This window comes from Mya arenaria, chromosome 16 (assembly GCF_026914265.1).
Source record: "Mya arenaria isolate MELC-2E11 chromosome 16, ASM2691426v1".
NCBI lineage: Eukaryota > Metazoa > Mollusca > Bivalvia > Myida > Myidae > Mya > Mya arenaria.
In genome coordinates this window covers 35,978,383-36,001,970 of record NC_069137.1, presented here as the reverse complement: position 1 = coordinate 36,001,970, position 23,588 = coordinate 35,978,383, and the positions used below count along the sequence as shown (strand labels likewise).

At 33.2% G+C, this 23,588-nt stretch overlaps 2 protein-coding genes across 5 annotated transcripts in view; one reads left to right on the top strand and one right to left on the bottom strand.

Annotated features, from left to right (window-relative positions):
* The first annotated feature begins 110 nt into the window (after positions 1–110).
* On the top strand, positions 111–15,700 carry LOC128222287 (high mobility group protein 20A-like). 4 transcript variants are annotated; one of them, XM_052931251.1, is made up of 12 exons: positions 111–164; positions 3,301–3,390; positions 4,199–4,266; positions 6,908–6,942; positions 7,114–7,202; positions 8,140–8,254; positions 9,177–9,291; positions 9,704–9,808; positions 10,368–10,462; positions 11,351–11,471; positions 12,005–12,143; positions 15,386–15,700. In XM_052931251.1, the coding sequence occupies exons 2-12, from the start codon at positions 3,308–3,310 to the stop codon at positions 15,393–15,395; spliced, it is 975 nt and encodes a 324-aa protein (XP_052787211.1). In that variant the 5' UTR covers positions 111–164; positions 3,301–3,307; the 3' UTR covers positions 15,396–15,700. The 4 variants fall into 4 exon arrangements, with proteins under 4 accessions (XP_052787211.1, XP_052787215.1, XP_052787213.1 ...); XM_052931253.1 differs by lacking the exon at positions 111–164 and adding an exon at positions 175–278; XM_052931254.1 differs by lacking the exon at positions 111–164 and adding an exon at positions 206–290.
* A 1,390-nt stretch (positions 15,701–17,090) lies between these two features.
* Positions 17,091–23,588, bottom strand: part of LOC128221257 (uncharacterized) — a 130,944-nt gene continuing 124,446 nt past the window's right edge. The window contains exon 20 of the mRNA XM_052929797.1: positions 17,091–22,092. Coding sequence (XP_052785757.1) covers positions 21,975–22,092 — 118 coding nt within the window. The 3' untranslated portion in view covers positions 17,091–21,974. The remainder of the gene's footprint in view (positions 22,093–23,588) is intronic.

The window sequence follows — 23,588 nt, the reverse complement described above, 5'->3', positions numbered from 1 at the left end:
AATTATACAATTGCAGTGAAATATTATGGATGGATTTTGAAAACTGAGTATAAAATTATTTGAATCTAAGTCAAACTTTATAACAGAACTATTTTCAACAGCGGTCAGATTATTACGCGATCGAGGCATTTCGCTATTTTTCATCTAATTTCGCTACCCCTCTGGTAAGTCAATGCAAAATGTAAACAAACACACATGTTCTACTGACCGGCAACTTGGTTATGATCATTTTAACTATTTTCGCAACCTAGTTATCATGACAGTCGTCACAAGCAACGGTTCGTCTAAGTGTCAGTCTCCAGCTTTCCCCCCATCCATTATATTATTATTGATAAAGTTTTAAAAATTCTTTTTTGCAAAAAACTGATTTAAAAAGCTTATCATAAAAACAAGAAATTAGAAAAATTAAAAACAAAAAGTTAGCCAGTACTGGTAGCACAGCTGTTGAGTATTTATCTAGGGACTGCTACAAGTAATTAACCATAATAATAAATTTGGACACTGCCAGTTATTGAAATGCAAATTAAACTAACGTGTGAGGAAAAGTGCACTATTGTGGAGCTCGAACCTATAACCCCCGGAACACTAGCATGGAACTAGCTAGACAGCTGGTTATTACCCACGCACACAACACTCCTCCCATTAACTTTTTTTAGGCCGACGGCAGTTTGGCGTTTTAATACTACTGCTATAACATTTCTTCCCTAATTTTTTAACTAGCTCGGACACGCTACCTTAAATTAAACTAGAAACCTATTCTCAGACTGCATTGTCCCAAAAATTAAGTATGAAATCAGTAATATATACATGCGATCAACAATGATTGCTTACAAAACCAAAATGCCTTATTTTACAGGACCAGAGTATACAAACCGCTTATAAACCAATCTCACAATATATATCAGTGAAACCCGCAGTCCTAATTGTATAGCTTGTACGAGGAATCAAACCATTGACCTTATTCCGTCTGTATCACAATGATTCAGGCTTACCTAAGAGGCCAAAATGTAACCCCACGTATGTCCGGGCCTTGAAACTTAGAAGCTGTAGTGCAATGCTTCACTTTAATTCTCCAGTAGTTCAGAACCTAAACAGTACAAAAAGATACTTCAAAGCTTCCCTATATATTAACTTGAAGTTCTCCCATCTGCATCAAAACATGAACTAACCATTTCTATGCCCTTTGGTGCTTATGTAATGTTCCTGGAATTATGTAGTTCGGAGATCGGAAAATAAACATTTCCGTTTAAGTGATATTTATAAAGTATTTATTTTTTTACGAGTTCCGCTGTTTTCAAATTACAGTGGAAACTCACTAAACCGGATCTCCACAAAACCGGAATCCTCGGGATACCGGACTTTTTTCAGAGTCCCGGCTTTCCCCTTCTATTTTCAATGTAAAAAAATCCCTACAAAACCGGAACCCCGGAATTCCGGATACCGGACAAAAAATAGAGAAAATTTGTTAGTGTTCAACGTTATTTTACCTCACAAAACCGGACGTTTATTTGTTCAAACATGTCAAAATAATTTTGTGTATTAGGAATTTGCGAATTGCGTGTCACTTTGTTTTGACAGCCGGTGCGTCGTTAAATATTACACCTGTGATGTTGTGTTAACTTGATAATCGATAATGATGATTGCGCTGTGGATTGACTGTCGCGGGATAATCAAACGATAATCAAACTTGTGAAAAGAAAATTGATTGAAACATTAATTTGTTTGTTGCAGAAAATAATGAACTAGAAACGGTTATTTAGTGATCATTTTGGAGGGTTGTTTTATCTGAAAACTTCTATGATTGAATCAAATTAGAACGGTGCGTTAATTAAACTATCAAACATACTAAACAAGCATTAAATTACGCGAGTTGTTTTATTTCAAGACTTGGAAAAAATATGAATATAAAAACGCAGAAATGTTTAATTACGCTTATCACTTTTGCAAGTGCTTTAATCATGTCTCAACCTAAACATCGGAGAATTGAACTGTCCCTAGAGGACAAAAGCCTTTAAAGTTAACTCAGTTAATATTTTGAGTAAACTTACTCTGTACATCAAATCCTCGCTAAACTGGAATCCTCACTAAACTGGAAATTTTGCCCAGTCCGGACCTTGTCCGGTTTAGTGAGTTTCCACTGTACTTCTTTAAGATGATTTGTGTATTAAATATTAAAGTCATGGTCGTGTTGTATTGTTTCTGTTTGTGCGTTCTTGGTTTTTGGGATAATTAAACATTGATTCTTGAACCATAATAATTATTTCTCCGATCATTGGTTTTGTAAGCAATCATTGTTAATCACTTGTATATATACTAATTTCATACTTAATTTTTGAGACAATGCAGTCCGAGAATAGGTTTGTAGTTTAATTTAAGGCAGGGTGTCCGAGCTAGCTAGGGAAGAAACGTTACAAAATTACGTTACACTTATATACTCTAACATCATGTGACCAAAACGGAATGATCCATTTTAACCAACCCTATGGGTGAAACCATTATATATAACTTACATTACAGACTAGGGGTGTAAAGTTCATTAATCTTTAGAAAAAGTAGAAAACCATTATGAATATAACTTCTTTCGTATCAATTTATGAATTACTAGCTAAATTTAGACATTTAATACTAAAACTATAACACTAATATTAAATACATGAAAACATCCTAAAGAAGTAATAGCGATAATGGCAAAATCGTAAAAAATCAAATGTTACGTTTTATAATTTTCACTAAAACAGAAACGTTTATTTTCCTGGCTCCGAACTACATGATTCCAGGAACATTACACTGCCACCATTAGAGTAAATCTGGGAGGAAAACTTTGCACAGTATGGGGCTCGAACTCCATACTGCCGAAACACTAGCACGAGGCTCTAACCAACAGAGCAGCTGGTTCTAACCCACAGTCACACTACAGATGCATCATACATGTAGTAACTGCACTCGCTAAATGTGTGAAAATCAAGGATCAATATCCGATATCAGTTTACTTCTGTCACTGCATATGTTATTAAAATTTAACATTAAAAAGAGCTTTTTGGGTGAGAAATCTAAACTGATCCTTTCCGTAACCAGTTAATTTAAAAAAATGTAAGCAAACATTTTTTTTGAATGCTTGTGAGAGAAAAAGTCTTTTTTGTCATTTTGATATTTTTCAATTTAGTAATTGAAATTTCTGGCACTGGGAACGTAACAAAATGATGGCCCAAAATAAGCCCCGTTTGTACACAATTGCAGGTGAAGAGGTCTGTAGTTGCCTCATGTTATATCTCTTTCTTCAACTTTTAATGATTCTTTTAGGTGATGTATGGAGCTGTCTAACTTGAAGTTGCCGTTTACGTTTGAAGATGAGGCATCCAAGGAAAGCCATGACCTAAATGTGGATGGCAGGTTTGATCAAACTATTCAATAACACATGTTCAAGTTCATTTTTCATTTATCAAAATAAACAGAGAATTCAGACAAATTGGTTACTTTAATTGCTATTGTTGAACTGCAGCTGAGCATGTATTCTCTGTCCTAAATATTGAATATCAAAAAGCTTTATTGAATCAAACCTTCTATTATGTGCTTTCCGGTGATTTTATGGAGATTTTTAAGTGAAAAATATGAATATGTTATTTTACCGGTAAAATATCATTATGATATTTTCACTGAATTGAAATTTTTACCCGCTCCCAATTCCAAATCAAACATCAGCTGGCACATGAACTTTCTGAAAAATTACATTGAATGTCATATAATATTATATAACAAAAAGAACAATTGTTGGTTTTAGTGTAAGATCAATGTATATTTCACCTCATGAAGACCAAAAGCAAACATTTTACTTGTAGCTTCGTCACTTGTGAAATATAGCTTTTGGTGCTGACTTGGTGTATTTCGATTTTACACTGAAACAAATCAAACTTAGGAAACTACAAAAGGTCAATGTAGATATTTATGTTTGACAGTTTCAGATACACATATCCATGTGGCTCGGAATCATGAAAATAAGCAAAAATTACTAATTACAATATGATTTCGTTTGTATGTCATTATAAATTCTTGCTTGCATTACTTGCATTACTTTATGTATAAAAGTAATGCTTAAAGACAGTAAGTACAAGAATCACATATTCCCGCATTTTTTGTGTTTACATATCATGTATATCTTGTACCATTATTTACAATCATTAATTTCTGCATGTGTTTTCAGTTTTGTGAGTACAGATGCCACGTTTATTCAGCCACATCCTGTTCCCGCCCCAGATATGACAGTGGATGGTAATAAAACTATTACGATCGTAGCTTATTGACTTATTGCTCTTTTAGGGGCATCACCTAGTGAATACTTGTTAGCTCATTTAATAGTTTCATTTTAAGGAAAAAAGTCAAGGTTTTATCCCAGCCTTGGGTGTGTTTTGGACATACATGCCATATGAAAAATCCCCTGGAATTTCGATCCATCCCCCGGTCTCCCGGCGGGAGGTAAAAATCCCCACGGAATTTCGATCCATCCCCCGGTCTCCCGGCGGGGGGAAAAAATCCCCCGGAATTTAAAAAAAAATAAAAAAAAATATTTTTTTTTTTTTTTTATAGATTTTACATCAGGCAATAATGACAAAGTAAAACCACAGTATGTGAGTGAAATTGAATGTAAAGAAACAACTCCTCAAGGGTAAAATTACTGTTTAAAAAAAGTTAAAAAAGATAAATGCCAAAAGGAAACCTTAACAACAAGTGATCATTTAATTTAAAGTAATGATCAAAGGCAAAGAAATATTACCGGTACTATTTTGAAAAAGGAAGAAATTAATAATATTCATTCCATTCTCTTAGTGTCTGAACGTCATCATAGCTGATAGTATAAAGCAGACTTTTTTAAAAGACTTTGGAGGAAGGTAAATTTAATTTACAGTATTACAGTATGACATGACAGTGTATCATAAGAATATGATAAATCATGACATAAAATAATTCTGTATAATGAAAAAGTTAGAGGTTTTCATAGCAAAATATATGTGAATACATATTTTCGTACTTGCGTCTAAAAATACTTTGAAATTTTGCCAACTTAAACCTGCTAAAAAAATCCCCCTGAATACTACCAAAATCCCCCTAAATTTCAGCCTTTCTGAACAAATCCCCCTGAATGGTCTCCAGAAAATATGGCATGTATGGTTTTGGAGGGTGTCGGTGTCATTGTGAAAACGTTTTATCACTGGATGTAGCTAAAAAGTGTTTAAGATATTCAAATGAAACTTGGTACACATGTTTCCAGAGACTAAACAAACCTTTTTAGCAAGGACCATGACTCTGGCTGTAATAATTGGTGAGGAATGCCCCTCTTTATTTGAAAAACAAAAAAAAACAGGGGAGTGTTGTCTTTCATTTCACAGCATTCATGTATTTAACATTCCATTACTTTCTTGTAAAATTTATGCTGGATGGGGAATGGGTCTTCCCTTGTAGTGCCAATGCTCTAACAACTTCTCGATGATCAGATTTTGATTTTTGTTCTGAGCTATTGCATTTTACACAACTCATAGTCCTTGATTGGACAGGGGATGGTAATGTTTTGTTGTCTTTATGTCTCTCATGTGTGTTGGAATTAGGTGGAGCAAACTTCAACCTTGTATAAGAAAAGTCTTCTCTTTGTATTTTGAACTTATTACCAATACTAGTAATACTACACACTTTCTATTACTTTCTATTACTTTCTATTACTTTCTATTACTAAGCTATTGTGTCACTTTTGATCCATACTATTTTATGTTCATATGTATGTGTCTAGATAGGATAAATTCTCTGTCATATTTTCAATGAGAGAATTGCTCCCATTTGTCCAAAACTGGTGAGAGAATTTTAATTTCTGTGAGATTTTTAATAAGAAATGAATGAAAACATGACAGTTTGTGAGGTTTTCAGAATGCTTCTGATATTGTAGATGCTTATTAAATTTAAATTGAAACCTAGGTTAACAATGTGTAGCAAAAAGGCTAGACAACAAGTGAGTTGACGATATTGGCAATAAAATTTTATTAGACATAGACAGATAAGTCAACAGGAAACTGTAATTCAATAGACATCAAGAGAGGCCATAGGCGATGACAACTACACTGTAATTTGATTTTGAAAAATTGAAAAGGCACATAGTACACAAGCTGTGAGCAAGTGCAAGTTTATCTCGCATTAATTTATTTTCAAAGAGATTTTGACAATTTTATGCAAAAAATCCTGAAAATCGCTTACTAGAATTATTCCTGGTCTACATCATATTTATGCCCTACTTCGAAGAAGAGGGGGGATATATTGCTTTGCACATGCTGGTCGGTCAGTCGGTTGACCAAAGCTTGTCCCTGTGATTACTGAAAATTCATGGATGTTTGGTCATCAAACCTGACATGAAGGTTGGACCTGAACAGTAGATGACCCCTATCGATTTTGGGGATCATCAGGTTAAGGTTAAGGGCACATTGACCTTGAATGATAAAAGGTTGTCCGAGTGATAACTCGACAATGGCCCTCAAATTTGACTTGGAGGCTGGGTCTGACCAGTAGATGACCCCTATTGATGTTAGAGGTCATCAGGTCAAAGGTCAAGGTCATATTGACCTTGAACCCAAACTGGAAGTTTGGTCATCAAATTTGACATGAAGGTTGGGCCAGACCAGTAGATGACCCCTATTGCCTCAAAGGCATCCAATGTCTATGAGAAATCAGCATCAGTCATTAAGGTCCTTGCATATTTCATTCAATTGTCCAAATAATCCTGACAACATCGCGCTCAGGGGGGCCATAATGTTTGACAAACATCTTTTGTTCTGTTTGTATCAACGTTGTTGGAAAAATATTCTGATTCACAGCAATAGAGCTGTAGTACATGACTGTTGTAAGTGATATATATATCTTTCATTATTTCCAGAGTCGTCAGCCAGCACAGTCACACAACAAACAGAGGTAATCCATTCTCTTGACAGAATACCAATAGGCCAAAAAACTGCTTGTAATGCCCCAAAACTTTACAGTTAATACACGTGTAATTAAATTGGACAGCACCAAAAATTAAGTTCCATACTACGAACAGTAATGGATCACACTATTGATAAAGTGTTTGTGTACACTTTCCAGAAACGAAAGGGCGGTTGGCCAAAAGGCAAGAAAAGAAAAAAAGCCAAGGACACCAATGCCCCAAAACAGCCTCTCTCTGGATATATTAGGTAAGTAATGTTTTCTTTCAATCAAGGGTGCATTAGCTTATCTGTTTTATGTTTAGGTATTTGTGATAGGCAGTGGTATCTTGAAAAAAACTAACTTGGGCGGAAAACCGGTAACTTAATTTTATTTCCAAGATATTTAAATGAAACTTGGTACACATGTTTCCAGAAAAAGTACATTACTTTTCAAGCAAGGTCCATAACTCTGGTTTGTATATTTGTTGAGTTATGCCCCTTTCCTAGTGAACAAATTGTGTAGAATTACCATAGTTTCAGTTTCATTGTAGCAATTTTACATTGTTAAACTCATTTGATTTTAAAACTACACTCTCACAGATTGAATGTTTTGACAACTTTTTTTTTTTTGTCTTGAAATGAGCCAATTTTTGAGAAAATCCATTGAAACCAGTTATATAAGACTGCTGACAAAAAATAAGATCGCAGATTTTTATATTTGAGTTCAAATATTAATGTTTTATGCATTTTTCTTAAACAGTTAGTAACAATTTAATTAAGCTATAGAACATTAATTTTTGAACGGAAATATGCAAATCTGTGATCTGATCTTTTGTTAGCAATCCTTTATCATTGGTTTGTGGATATTTGAGCAAAAATTTGCTCTTTGCACGACAAAAAATTATTTTTTGGTAAAAATGGTATAACTGTGAGAGGGCAGCTTTAATAATAAAAACCAAAAAACATGATTTGTGTACTGATAAAATAAACATTAACTATATGTTGGTGCTTCTTTTACTGATTCAGATGATTTAAGATAATAATGCATTAAAATGAAATTAAATAATAATATTGTGCGTCTTAACTGAAATTCCTCATCTTGGCAATATATATTTGGTAGTCTCTCATTAATAAGATCACTATTGCCCTTAAAATAAATTTTGTGTTAAAAAATATATATGCCTTTCAAGAGTCTCTGTTTTAGATTTGTGAATGAAAGAAGGGAGCGAGTTCGCCAAGAAAATCCCGGAATGACGTTTGCTGTAATGACCCGCATGCTTGGATCAGAGTGGACGAAACTACCCCAACATGAAAAACAGGTTGGAAATTATATAAATCACTGAAATACACATGAATCAATATATTGTTCTCATTTTAAGATATCCGGCCCCAATATCACGAAAATACTGAGGTCAGATCTTTATCTCAATCGCAACTTGTTTGTTTTATAAAATAGCATCAAAGGTTGTTGAAAATCATATATGTTTTTACCCAATTTTAAAAGCAATACAATTTATTGTATTTTAACAATAACTCGAGTATACTCTTTGCCCAATTATTAGTTTTCTTTGAAATATATTGACAAATTCCTTTTATCAACACATTCTATCAAGATTTTGAAGCAAATTTTTTTTTTTTTGGTAAATTTATAGGTTGAGGTTTGACTCAAGTATATTTGTGATATTTTGTCCAGATGTTTAATTGCTTGAGTTGAAGGTGCCTGATGACCTCGTCATTTCAAAGGAGAGAGGAAGAATGATTGTATTAAATTGTACTCAATGAACTGTTACAAACAAGCGTTTTGGCATAGAAAGATTGCAAAAACCCAGTTCACATCTGATTTCAATGAAATAAAGAGCAATTATACAAAGTGCAGAAACTCTTTCTATAATGTATTTTGAATCATTCATTTTATACATTAGTTATCAACAAGCATTGCACTTTCAAATGATACCAAAGTTTGAAGGGGTCATCAGGCACAAGTTAAATTAAACATCATTGCCAAAGCATGATAAAATTACAAGCTTCTTTGAACATCAGATACCTTAATGAAAGTTGTATTTGCGACCTGATGCAACAATTATTAGCAAAAGTTAAGCCTCATGAAATTGAGGAAATCTACATTTTATGTGGCAAAATGTCTGTCCGGAACTTTTCGATTTCAGAAATACCTGAAGGGCAAGGATAGTTATAAGTGGGCGATGGAAGTTTATCAGTAAATTGACTTTGTTCCGATTTCAGAAATACTTGGAGGATGCAGAGCGAGACAAGGAGAGATTTAATCGGGAGATGGAGGCTTATCAGAAAACCGATGCTTTTCGACAGTTTAAACAGCAGCAGGAAAAAATGGCAAAGTGTAAGTACTGCAATCATAATACTAGGTAAATTAAGGCTTGAAAGAACATTTATGGTAAAACATTGAACAATGAATGATTTGACAAATATTAATCACTTAATTGAGATGGATAGCTATTAATGGTGCACAATTTACGATTATGCAAAAAAGAAATTAATAATTTTAAAAAATCAATTTGTTTAAATTGAAAGCTTTAAAACCACACATTCCCAAGTAAAAAATTGCTAACATATTGCTAATCTTTTTTCATCTGTACACAAATTATATGCTCTGTTTGTTTTGATGAACAAAGTCAAAGGAGTTAAACATGACAATGCATAAAAATAATAATTAAAAATTTACATCAACCTATTTTGTGTAGCAATTAGATAAGAAATGTATTAAAACAAGAAAACATATTGTTTTGTTACAGTGGAGATGGAGAAGGAGAGCTCTGGTGTGGAAGATGAGGACGATCAAGACTCTGGAACATTTGAGGTGCCTATATTTACTGAGGAGTTCCTCGATCATAATAAAGGTTTGTATATGTTTGGTTTTACTGGGAGTGGTTTAATGATTGAGGTGCCTATATTTACTGAGGAGTTCCTCGATCATAATAAAGGTTTGTATATGTTTGGTTTTACTGGGAGTGGTTCAATGATTGAGGTGCCTATATTTACTGAGGAGTTCCTCGATCATAATAAAGGTTTGTATATGTTTGGTTTTACTGGGAGTGGTTTAATGATTGAGGTGCCTATATTTATTGAGGAGTTCCTGGATCATAATAAAGGTTTGTATATGTTTGGTTTTACTGGGAGTGGTTCAATGATTGAGGTGCCTATATTTACTGAGGAGTTCCTCGATCATAATAAAGGTTTGTATATGTTTGGTTTTAGTGGGAGTGGTTCAATGATTGAGGTGCCTATATTTACTGAGGAGTTCCTCGATCATAATAAAGGTTTGTATATGTTTGGTTTTACCTGAGTGATAAATGATATTTGATAAGGAATTCTCTGATCATTATAACAGTTTAATTTATCTTGGAGCGCCACTTATTTAATTGAATAATTTGATGATTTACGATTCTATATTTATAGCGAGGGAGTCTGAATTGCGACAGCTACGAAAACAGACGACCGAGTTAGAGGAGCAGAATGCTATACTTGGAAAACACATAGACAACATGAAACAGGTTGGTACTGATTCAAATCAGATTTTTAACTAGGCTATTCTAAGAATAAGGAAGCTTAAGACTAGTACTGAATAACTTCAATTAGTGTTTAAATTTTGCGTCGAAAATTTGTTTATAGGGAGAGTTTATGGAGACCTTTCATGGGATTGCATTTGGGGTCTCTAGGGTCAAAGTCACTGTTACTAAAAATTAGAAAACGGTTGGTACTGAAAACTTAAGTTAGGGTTGACTACTTGCGACCAAACTTGGTATATTGAAAGAATTTATGGAGACCTTTCATGGGATTGCGTTTGGTGTCCCTAGGGTCAAGGTCATTGCTACTAAAATTAGATAACTGTTTGGTACTCAATAACTTTAGTTAGGATAGCCATATTGTGACCAAATTTGGTATAAAGGAAGAGTTTATGGAGGCCGATTTGGAATGTGTTTGGGGCCCCTAGGGTCAAGGTCACTGTTACTTAAAATAGAAAACAGTTTGGTACTGAATTACTTTAGTTAGTGTTGTCATATTGTGAGCAAATTGTGTATGTAGAAAGCGTTTATGGAGAACTTCCATGGGATTGCAATTAGGGCCCCTAGGATCAAGGTCAGGGTGACTGTTAACTTTAAATAGAAAAAAAGGGGAAACTGAATCTCCCAATGAAGGCTGAAGTTCTTCCATTGAAAACCTAGTTTTGACGCATTGCAACATTTCTTGTGTACTTTTTACTTTTTATGTATTTTAATGCTTTTGATAGGCGCTGTGCATATTACATCATTATTGTATTCATTTCTAAGAGAAAGCAGCATATAGTCGAGCATGCTGTCCTACGACTTGTTAATTGTCTAACTCTTGTTAATTTCCATACCAAATGGTACTACATGTATTATATTATTTGTATTATACAGGCAATAGACAAGTTACAAATGGAAGCAATACAACAAAGAAACAATAACATGGCGTTACAGGGTCACCTTGACGCACTGAGGCAGACACTCACGGCTAACTTTAGTAGCATACCCCTCCCAGGTAGGATTGTATCTAGAAGTTACACATGGTACAGTTTTGCTATTTATATGATAATTTTTAGTAGAATTCTTTTCCCAGGTAGATGTATTGGACAAACCATGTTGAGATTGTCTGATTTTTCAAAAACCAAACGGGGTAATGTGACAACCTTGTTGTCTGTGGTTCCATCTGAGTTTTAGTCCAAAAACTTTAACATTAACAAATAATGTTCAAGTTATTTGAAAGAAAAATGGTAGACATCTTGAGAAACAATATGCACATGTCAAGCAAGGCTTAAATGAACATAATTTTTGAAAAGAGTCATATTTTCACTCCGCATCCCTTTTGTTAATTGATCTTGTCATGTGATCAATATTTACTAATTTTGTGATCTACACCTCTTTAAATAGTTTATAATTCTAATCATGATGAAATGTAGACACCCCAGGTGTAAACCTAAATAGGGACTTGTTTTGGATACTTCAGGAAACACCGGATCAGAAAAGTGGGTTTTAAAAAAAAGTAAAATAAAACAATGTGGAATATATTTGCAGGTTCGAATGAAGTTCCAACAATTGAGACAATAGATAATTACATGGCTCGGTTACATACTGTCATTCTGGAACAGCCCCAGAAAAATGATAAACTCATCACTCAAGTGCGAGATATTGTCGGAAGACTAAATATTGACAGGTAAGTAGTCCTCGAGTTTGACTCTTGGTTAAACAAGCTTGAGCCAAAAAGATGGTTCGGTAAGAACAGTTAGTGTTTCCTCCGGGGTTGCAAAGGGGCATTGTCATTTCGGTCTGAAGGGGCACTTCCATTCTGCGTCATCAATAATTCTATCCATCAAAAGGTAGTGGTTAGCACATACTCTTCCTGCCAAAATGTCACAGGTACAATTCTCATTCAGGGTCCGTATTTCATGTACTTCTTATACTTATCCTGTGGCATGCCTCAGTGATTCCAATGATTTAATTGGGCGGTAAATTTTACAGTCCAATGATTCACTTTATTTAATTGGGCGGTAAATTCTACAGTCCAATGATTCACTTCATTTAATTGGGCGGTTAATTTTACAGTCCAATGATTCACTTTATTTAATTGGGCGGTAAATTTTACAGTCCAATGATTCACTTTATTTAATTGGGCGGTAAATTTTACAGTCCAATGATTCACTTTATTTAATTGGGCGGTTAATTTTACAGTCCAATCAAAACACCGGAATTCTACACTTAAGTTTAAGATAGTTATAATATTGAATATGGCGCCTTGGCTTTGGTTGTTAGAACCACGGCTGACAAGTGGATTTCCTCTGTGGGGGTACTCCATTTCAGTCCACTATAAAAATGCACCCATGTGATAAATATAATGACGTTAAAATTGTTTTATAATCATTGGCTCGATTGTTCAGAACTTTGTTAAAGTTAACAACATTGTTTACATCATCACTGTTAACTTTCAGATCAGTTACCACTCTGGCAGTTTAATGGGCACACATGTTATCTGTTTTTTTTAATAAGATCTGAGACAAATGTTTCTGCTGTGCTTGATTATATTTAAATATGTCCGCACATATTCCGCTATTTTTTATTAAAAAGTTAACAACGATTTTTTTTAATCACGCTGTTATCTTTTACCAAAGTTCTGACTTATAAGCCCAATGTCAAATAATCAATTTTAAGGATTCAGACCCACAAATAAGCTAGTTCTTTTATCCTAATATTAACCGCAATACTAGATTTTGATGCCATAGAATTTTGGTATCTTTTAAAAGGTTTAAGCTTGCTGATTACTCATATGTAAATCAAATTACAGTAAGTTTATGATGCAAATCAGTTATTACAGTTAACTGTGAAATCATTTATATTCGTTGGCATGAAATTTCTTGGTTTGCAGAAAAATTACAATTTCGTGGGTACTTGAATTCGTGGTTTTTAATTTTTGAAAAAAAAATCGAAACTGCAATCGTCCTAGATCGTCTGCATTATCTCCACGCGCTGGCCCCTGATTTCTGTCTTCTACGTCACTCCGTTTATGACACTCACTTAAGTGGTATGACATGCCAATTAGTGCATATACCCATGTCAATTATCGATTTAATTGGAAATTAAGGTCATAAAAGAAGATGTACCCTGATCATAAATACAGATAGGTGAAGCTATTAAATGCCAATTAAGAATTTTGCAAACTGTGAAGACACCAAGTATTGAATGCGTGTTTTGTACATTGTCACGTTTGGAACTCAGTAGCCTACAATGTAATCGATTAATTATTTCATTAAAGAAAGAAATCGATAACCGACACTCATCACTCGCATCTTGTAAACCTGGAGATTTTCATGAACAGCTCACACGTGATTCTGTCATTTGGTTCATAAAAAAACACATTTAAATTATTTTGTTTATAATTTGTTAAATGCAGATATAAATAATATATGAACAAAACAATTATAGTAAGATGTACAGTGAGACGGACATTTACGCTGTATACAGCAACGAATAAACTAAATAAGTACATAACATAACTGAAAAAATGAATAAAGGGTCAATATTTCGTGGGATATTGAATTCGTGGATCAGGAAAACCATTAATATTAATGCCCCATGAACATTAATGATTTCACAGTATAGGTATATTTTCTCTTTATTTCAATGGAAATTGGACATAAAATAACCTATATTCAATCGTTGAAAGCAAAATTTATCATTATATATATAATATTACCATTATATTTTTGGTAATGGTTTTCTTTTCCTGCACAATATAGAGTCACTAGGCATAACAAACTGTCATATAACTAAGTTGCCTTAACCCCCAAAAGGGTCATTTTCTATTGCCTCTCAGAAATGTTCACATATACTGGGCCCCAATTTCTTGAGCTTAAGAAGCTTATTTGAATTAGCCCAAGTACATACTTATAGTGATTTTTCATAAATGAAAATTGTTTTTTTGTGATAATCGTAACAGTAATTCCTATCGAAAGTATTAAAACTCTTAAAGGAGTGTATAAAAGGCAAAATATTGGAGTAAGAAATTAAGTGAGTTTAGCTTAGGTAATCCTGTTATAAGGGACTTAAGAAGTTTCGAGAAATTTGGGCCCCTGTTTTTTTCCCAGGAAGCAGACTTTGGACCGATTGTTCAGACCTTTGTTTAACCCTTAAGCTGCTGATGGCGATTTTAAAGGCTTTGCAAACAGCTTGGAACCAGACCAGACGCCAAGTAACTCGGCGCCTGGTCAGGTTCCAAGCTGTTTGCCACTCAGTCAATATATCCCCAAAGTTTTAAGTAAATTGAAAGAAATTTAGAATAAACCAGACGACATTTTTGAGCAGACGACAATTTACCCAGCATGCAAAGGGTTATGGTTAACAACGTTGTTGTTATACAACAATATTCTATGATGTGCTCATCATTTTAAATTTAAATTAAACAAGTACAGCTGAAACAGTTGGCACAAAATTTGTGAGATGTACTGTACATCAAAATAATGTCCATGAAAGTTCCAAAGCAATTAAGGATTTGAATGTTAACAAATACAACTTAAACAATGTTCTAAAGAATCTGCCCTTTATCCAATATCGGCTTATTAAAAACGTTGTCACTGTCGGTAATTAGAAATTCAATCTTCATGGGGTTTTCCCAAGAATCAAGAGCACATGGGAATATACTGTTCTGCAAATTTGTTTACTTCTTGATTAAGTAATTCCTAGCTGGTGATGGTAAAATTACCTATTACAGTAAGTGTCAGACTAAAAATATAGATAAACACTTACATGTCATTCTGTTTTAATATTTAAAGCGCAAAAATAGGTTACTTTATACTAATATGTTATTATATGATTGTGAAGGCAGCTGAGCGGCCATGAGGAAGTACCCACAACCTCAGACTCTTCGGTGACAAGAAATCTTAATTATTTTCTTCTCTATTTCAGTTCCAGTTAACCCTTGGAGTGATGCTAGCACTTTGCCAAAGAATTACTGCCAAAAAACTTAGCCAGCTGATGGAACAGATACCTTAGTCCAGCTAATTGGACCAATACATGCTGTGCAAGCATTGAAGGGATATGGGGTTGATTTAACTGAATCTGATTTGTATTGATTTATACATACTTGAAGTTGTTCACATAATGTTATGGTTTGATAACACGTTTGTGATTATTAAGAGTAAGTCGTGCTCTTTATTGTAGGTTGAATTATTACTTCACATAAGTTTAGTTAATGTTCTTAACAAACGTTAATAAAAGTAGTAAGACATATGTGTTGCTTTTTATCCTTGCATTTTGAAGAACGGTATCAATACCTGTAAGGTGTATGGTTTTTGTGTGCAGAAATTAAATGAGAAACGAGATATAGTAAAATAATTGTGCCACAATTTTATGTCTGTACTATATAAAGTCCCTAGCTTTTTAAAGGCCAAGGTCACACACTTTGTTCAATTTGTGCTGAGATTGTAAATGTTACTGCAACAGATTCAAATGCATTACAAATGAACTCTGTTTCAAAGCTGGGACCAATATCATACTCCCAGATTGAGGTGATGTATTGCACAACAGATTTTAAATCAGGACTCTTGAAGGTCATTTAGAGGTCACACCCTTAAGAAGTTCTTTACTGAGGCACATAGTCTCATATTTTGGATAAATCTCTGTCCAACCATACTTTGACGTATTTTTATGAACATGAGGTGATGTATGCACAAAACACTTGCAGTCACACACTCAAAGGTCATTGTCACTCTTAAAGGTCAAATTATAAGCATATTTGGTGTTTTCAACCTTGAGGTGATAAATTGCACAAAAAATTGGTCCCAGTTGAAAAGGTCAAGGTCATATTGTGTATGGAGCTTTATCAAATCATGCAGTTATTTATAAAGGCATATACTTAATATCTGGTATATCAGCCCTTTCAATTTGTGTAAAATGAGCTTTAAGCCAGTATTCAAGTTAAAAATATAGTTTATGAAAATTTTAACTATATGCCATGTTATATTTCCAACAGTTTAATGGTTTTCAAGATGAGACTGCTATTTTCCATTCATGACTTTATTTTGATCTTCGTATATAATCAATGATATTCACGATGTTGCTTGGATGATAAAGATCTTAAGCGTCGAGGTCACGGTCACTTCTGGCTGGCCTCATAACACCAACCTGAATTGTTTATGTTAAAGAGGTTAACAACCTTTCTTCTGATCCTGTAGAGTGGAAAAGAGTGTTTTTAAAGTCTTACAATGGAAATAATATGGTCCTATTGTGCTACAAGTCTGATTATTTCCTCAAACTGAAGCTTGTGTCACATGACCAGGAGGCTACACACTCTCTGGTGGTAGTATTGCAAATGAAACTGAAAATTCATCACCTTTGTGGGCAACGAAAGTTGGCGAGCCAGAACCTTATAGAAATTTAATGTGATGCTTATGTAAAAATTGGATTACGACTGCCCATTAATTACCTTCATTCTTTAACCAAAAAAAAATGTTGAATCCTCGTCTGTGTTCAGGGTAATCATGTGACTAGTTAATCAATCCATTGGTTAAACAGTTATGAATATTTATATCATGGTGGTTCAGCGTGATGTCAAATACGGGTAAGGAAACTTCATCTTCAGAGTTGGAGTAAGAAGAATAATGGGTACACACCCAGTTATTGAAATAACACATTTTCATGGCATTTCATTTATTTCAGGAATAAGTTAAACTAATGACAAGGAAAATATGAACAATATGCATTGGACAGGTAAAGTATTAACAATGTCCACTGGATAGGGAAAAATATGAACAATATACTTTAACAGTACGAATAATTAATAATTATATCGGTACAAATGTTGTCGATGCAATAGTGAATTTAAACGATCCTTAAATGAAAGATATACATAAAGATAATAAAAACCAACCACACATGGATATATCAATTTAATTATTGATGATTATAATGACTCCGCATAACTCCTAGTAGCTTCCCAAGTTACACAATAGCAAATAAAAACAAGTACATAAATAGCTTTGCTCAGTGACTCTTTATCTGCTTTAAAGGGGTTCTTTCAAAAAGTGCAACAATTACACTCGCCTAGTCCTTTGAATAGATAAAATTGACTCTCTTATTGTATAACCCGCAAGGAGTTATGACGTCATTATTAATTTCAATACTGCGCTCCGATTGGATTAATTGAATGTCTTTTAACCAATGATCTATGAGGTTACAAATATCGGCTATATTTTTATACAAAAACGTATGATGTCTTTTAAAAACAAATACTCAATTGCAGACGATACTGCTTATTTTTAATTGTAATATACAATTATTTAAAATGTAAATATAAGTATTGATCGCAATAAGAGCCTTCAAAACCCATCACCGAAATCTTTTCAGCCCTTCAGCTGCTAGGACAATCACATCCCTGTATATCATGATCCTTGACAGAGTCTCATTGACAATGCTGTCAGTACCGGTACATGGACATCATACAGTCATCTCTCGCAATATACAGCAACTTTTACATTGCAACAATCTTTTCCACTCGAACTTAACAAAGTGATTTGACAGTGAATTCCAATGATGTAGCCTTTAAGCCTATGAAAGAAGGTTTTTAATTATTTTCATGATAACAGTTCAAACCAAGATTATATTAATCAAAAACAACATCTACATGTCAATAAAAATGTATGATAACGAAAATTCATATCAAAGGATATACTGATGTACAACGATTTTGAACATATACCGTCGACATTTTTTATACACTAATATGTTGAAATATTAACATAAAATAAATTTAAAGGAATAAAGTAGAAGAAAAAAAAATGTCATAATAGAAGATAACGAAAGAATAAAAAATGTCATAATATAAGATAACAATATATAATGTGTTCAAATTTAAAATAAAAAGTAATAGAATTTAAACATATATCTTTTTTGTCAGGTGTTATTGTGTATATGGTCCGTAGATATAAAGTTATTTATTGATAGTAAAATAGTAACAATTAAACACTTATCCATTGCTAATACCATGGGGCCTAAAAAAAAAAATTGTTTGGTTAGGGTTACATCCTTAAAAAAAATAGGTAGGGTAGGTAGGCTTTTTAATTTTTTTTATTTATTTTTTTTATTAGGTTTTATATAAGAAAATAATTTTCATCATTGGAGAATGGTGTTAAAGCTATCTTCTGTATAAGCATTTAAGGTTTAAACTTAATATTAAAAAGCAATTTAAAAAAAAACGAGATTTTTTTTTTTTTCAATTTTTTTTTCAAACTGACTATAAAAACGGTAGGGTCGGCGCCGATTCCGTAGGTAGGGTCGGGTAACCCGAACCAAATATATATTTTTTTTAGGCCTGGGGAAAAATTTATTCCCATCCCTCTTCATTTTAAATTTCTGATTATAGCGTATTTAAAACATAGTCGCTTGAAAAAAACTCATTTTAAACAAATGATATAAACAAACAAAATTTTCTTATAAGATTTTAAATAGCTCCGTCAAAAACAAAACATAGCAATGTAATACATGAATGATGCGTTAAAATGATTCTATTGCACATACTGAAAAGCACCAAGACGTTGGTTCAAGTTTGTACAAGATTAAAATTGTAATTTATAACGGGGTACACGACATAACATTGTATATTAATACATTTATATTAACAAGAATAATGTACCTTACATAATTGAACCATCTTATAAACAATCATAATTGTGTATGACCACTTTTTCGAATTGTTAAATCCAAGAACAGTCATAGAAATTAGACTTTAAAATTGAATGAGCCCAAATTCTTACGCAGTGCTTCGACTAACGAATTGCCAACATGCCCAGTCATAAAGTCCAGAATTTGAACCAGCCTGAGTTGCATTTTACCAAGACAGGGCTAATTTTGACAACTACTAGTATACATAGTAGAAATTTATTTCCGAAAGAAATTGTTAGACTTGTCATGTTAGACATGGCTAGTTTAAATTTACAAGTAACCCTTTCAATTCAATTTTATTGGGCAATCAGCTCAGAACATTCTTAAAGTTACACGATAAAAGACATCATTGTTCACTTTTAAACGTAAAATATATGATGATCGCTCACATATTTAATTATAAACAAGTACAGCTGAAACAGTTGTCTGAAATATTGTCTGATATACAGCAGATCACATGTGTATCCATTAAACTTCCAGAGCAGTAACAATTTGAAAGATAACAATGATGAAGTTAACAACCTTGTTAACCTTAACAATGTTCTTATTCTCATGAGATTTTGGTCGTACATTATGCTTATAAGATAGTTCAAAGTAATGATTACATAACAATAAACAAATTGTCTGGTTACAATGTTGCAACATGTTTATACATAAATGACTGGCATTATAGTATTAACTGTCACGAAAAATGGTTTGTTATACAAGGCGAATGTGTCATACGAATTGTCACATCATTCTTATAATGTTCTATACAAATTGTCACATCATTCTTATAATGTTCTATATACAAATTGTCACATCATTCTTATAATGTTCTATACAAATCGTCACATAATTCTTATAACGTTCTATACAAATTGTCACATCATTCTTATAATGTTCTATCTGCAATTACCCTGGCATCAGAATGTCCAAGAGGTTTTCTGGCACAAAAATACCAGCCCTATCCATTCCACGAGCAATCCAGTCTATAATTTTCCCAATCACAAACACAAAAGTTGATTTTCATTTTCCCAAAATATCTGAAAGAACCCGTGCCATTAGCACATTGAAGTTCTATAACTACACCTCTGCATTGAAAAAGGAAACTCTATGACTCAGGAGTTAAAGTGTCAGAACATTGTAAGTTTGAGGCTGTAATATGTATAACTGTTATCACTGCATTATAAACACATTACTGGTATGGTCACTAACTTTATACATGGTTAAAACATGTTTCTATATACATGATGTATAATATACAGTTAATGACTGATGGTGAGGGATATATCCGATTTCTTGAACCATAGAAAGTGATATTCACAGAGAGAAAGTCGGTGTTTTATTACATGCTTTTAGCAATAATCTGCCTATACACTTCTTATGCATCATGTAAATCAACTTTTTGATGCCCAAAACCACTACATAGGGCGTATATGATTAGAAAATGACATCACTGATGTTAATTCTACTTCCGGTCGCATATTCCGTACTTCTTGTCGAATGTCATATCGTGTTACTTCTTGATATGCACACATGTTTGTTTACAGAATTATCCCTTTTTAGACAGTGTATATATCACTTTCTATGGTATGTCCGGTGACTGCTCCTCAACCAATGAAAAGGGTGGAAATATATACCAAGCATATAATACTTTTCACAGTAACAAGATCACAATAATATGAAGAAAATGTAATGGTTCGATTTATCTTATATCCCATTGATAAACAAGTTTCAAGCTGGAGGGCTATTTGTATGGACAAATATATATTTAATACAGTTTGAAAATCAGCTATATACATGTGATAAAAAACCCATTCACCATTCCTGGTTGGTAACCAGCAGCCATCTGTATAAAACATGGATAAGTTGACCACAGGTTATCTTTCAGTTAGTTTGCATATTTGAATGATTTGATTGGTTGAAAGTAGTTGTTGAATAAATATTGACCAATCAATAAACATTTTGGCTAACTTTAACTTAACCAAGGTATTAACCAGTCTTATATAATTGGCTGAAAAACTATTCCTTATCCTTAGTTTTCGAGCAGAATTGATATTGGGATGCTCGGGCTTGCAGACTTGTGCTAATTTTCAACGCTGATGAACATGCCATGACTACTTTTTGTGTGTATGAAACAGCTTCTGCTGTACACAAGCATGAAGCCCATTGCATATAACATGAAATGTTGCGAGGCATTGTCATGTGCCTAAAGAACTTGATATTTCAAAACAAACATGTTAACACGTGATAGATGACATTTTTTTTGCATTTCAAGATTGTGAGTGAGGCCTTTGACCTATTCTGTACATTCCAATGGAAGCAGTGTCTTATCCTTGCTTACATTTCAAGTCACTTTTTCCTCTGTTACAATCCAGCAAATAACTTTTTGCGTGTAATTGTTTTGCGTTTAATTGATCACTTTACGTATAAATATTGTAGAGCTTTTATCCTCTCTGTTAAAAAGTTCATTTGAACATTTTTTTTTCTTTAAACTTCCTGTAACATCAAGTGACTCATTTGATTAATGTAAAGTAACTTCTTTAACTGTGTTCAAAACAATTAACTCGCGTCAAAGGTATATCGCTTTTAACATTAGAATTCTAGATTGTTTGATGGCACATACATTTTTGTACAAATGTTGTTAATAATTTTTCATTAGCGTTTGCGTAGAAAGAATATCGATTATCTTCATCACATTTTGCATTTAAAGAATACAAATCGGTTTTCTTCACCACTTTTTGCATTTAAAGAATATTAATCGGTTTTCTTCATCACTTTTTGCATTTAAAGAATATAAATCGGTTTATTTCATCACTTTTTGTGTTGAAAGAACATAAATCGGTTTTCTTCATCACTTTTTGCGTTTAAAGAATGAGAATCGTTTTTTCTCGGGAGTTTGTCCCCTCTTCTCCTGTTCTTTCTCCCATTTTTCCAGGTAAAGGGGGTCGGTTTGTAACATCCGCTCCGTGCTGAAATGTGAGAAAACTCATTTAGTTTGAACATATCAATTTTCTTAAAAATATTATTAAGTATTTAAATCAGTACATACAAATGTGTAACAAATATAAATTTTGATTGATATTTCTCTAATTACTTTTACTTAATAATGCATTTATTGAAACTATTGATTACTGATTACGAGATTGTAACCGTGTATTTCATAGCTGAAAATGCACAAATATTAAATGACTGGTGAGTGCTTAAAGATTTACAGTGATCAACTATCGTCTCATAAGGTACAAATACCATGATTTCAGCACCAATCTTTCAATTAAAGAAGGTATACTTTTTAAGATTTTTTTTTCTATTTATTCATCCTTTTTGGTAAATTAAAACAACTGTATTAATTGTGGTAAAACAAATGCAGAACTTTCATATTAATTCAATAACCTTTTCTAATTCTTATTACACCTACTTAATACAATGACTAAATCATGATTGTATCTGTTTATTGCATATTCGAGAAAAACATAGTAGAGTGACAAGAAATTCATGACAAGTAGTCCCCGGAAGTTTACAATCCAAAATTAATCAGTTCACACACCCGATATTAAATGGTAACAATAGAAATATATATGCTTGTCCAGTTAGCGCACTCGCTTCTCGGTTTGATTCCCAGCCTGGGCACACATGAATTTGGTTAGTGGTCACCAAGCTGGACAAGTGGGGTTTTTTCTGGATACTTCGGTTTTCCCAACAACACAAGACCACACTCTTGTGCAAAATCGTGCCAAGGACTGTGACTTACTCTAAGTTATCATAACTTTCTTCACAATTGTTGTAAATATATAATGTTGAAACTAAATATAATATTATATGGAATTAATTTTGCATACATTGTATGCAATAAAAGAGAGTATTTCATGATTAACATATTTAACAAACTTACCATTCTATGTACATGTATCACAGTCACATTGGTTTACAGCCCCTACACAGGGGTAATTGTCAGGAGGGAGGGGGAGACAGGGGGGTGGTACTGCTTGAAGAGGACGATGACCTCTGCTGTTGGAGTTTGGAGTCATACCTGTAATGTATATGGGGAAAACTGGGGTGTGCGATTGTGAGGTATGGGGATTGAAGTATGCATATTGCTTGGAAAGAGTGCATAATGTAATTATATGATAAAGGGTTGAAGGTGTTATGTATGCTGAGGAATATTCAATATTTTGAAGAAAATATAATCATATTGGGATTGTTTAACACTGTAAGTGTGTAATGAAGTAACAGATTTGTACTTCATCATTTAAATGTAATTCAACTTTTCAAACACATAATTCAAAACACATGATATGTCAGTACAAAAAAGCAAGCCTACTTTAGCCACAGATATTTTGAAATAAATTTATCATCACACCCTGACAAAAACTCTTTGTTCTGTATCTAAAAAGGGCTTTTAAATTAATTTCTGAAATTAAAAGTGATACAAAAGTAAGTGGAATAATAATAATATTGCATGATCATG

What these genes read in the sequence shown, in the direction of transcription:
- LOC128222287 (XM_052931251.1), top strand. Translation starts at nt 3,308, where the DNA reads ATGGAGCTGTCTAACTTGAAGTTGCCGTTTACGTTTGAAGATGAGGCA. An exon ending in CAGTCACACAACAAACAGAG is followed by an intron (nt 6,943 to 7,113) that starts GTAATCCATTCT and finishes TACACTTTCCAG; the next exon opens with AAACGAAAGGGCGGTTGGCC. An exon ending in CCTCTCTCTGGATATATTAG is followed by an intron (nt 7,203 to 8,139) that starts GTAAGTAATGTT and finishes TCTCTGTTTTAG; the next exon opens with ATTTGTGAATGAAAGAAGGG.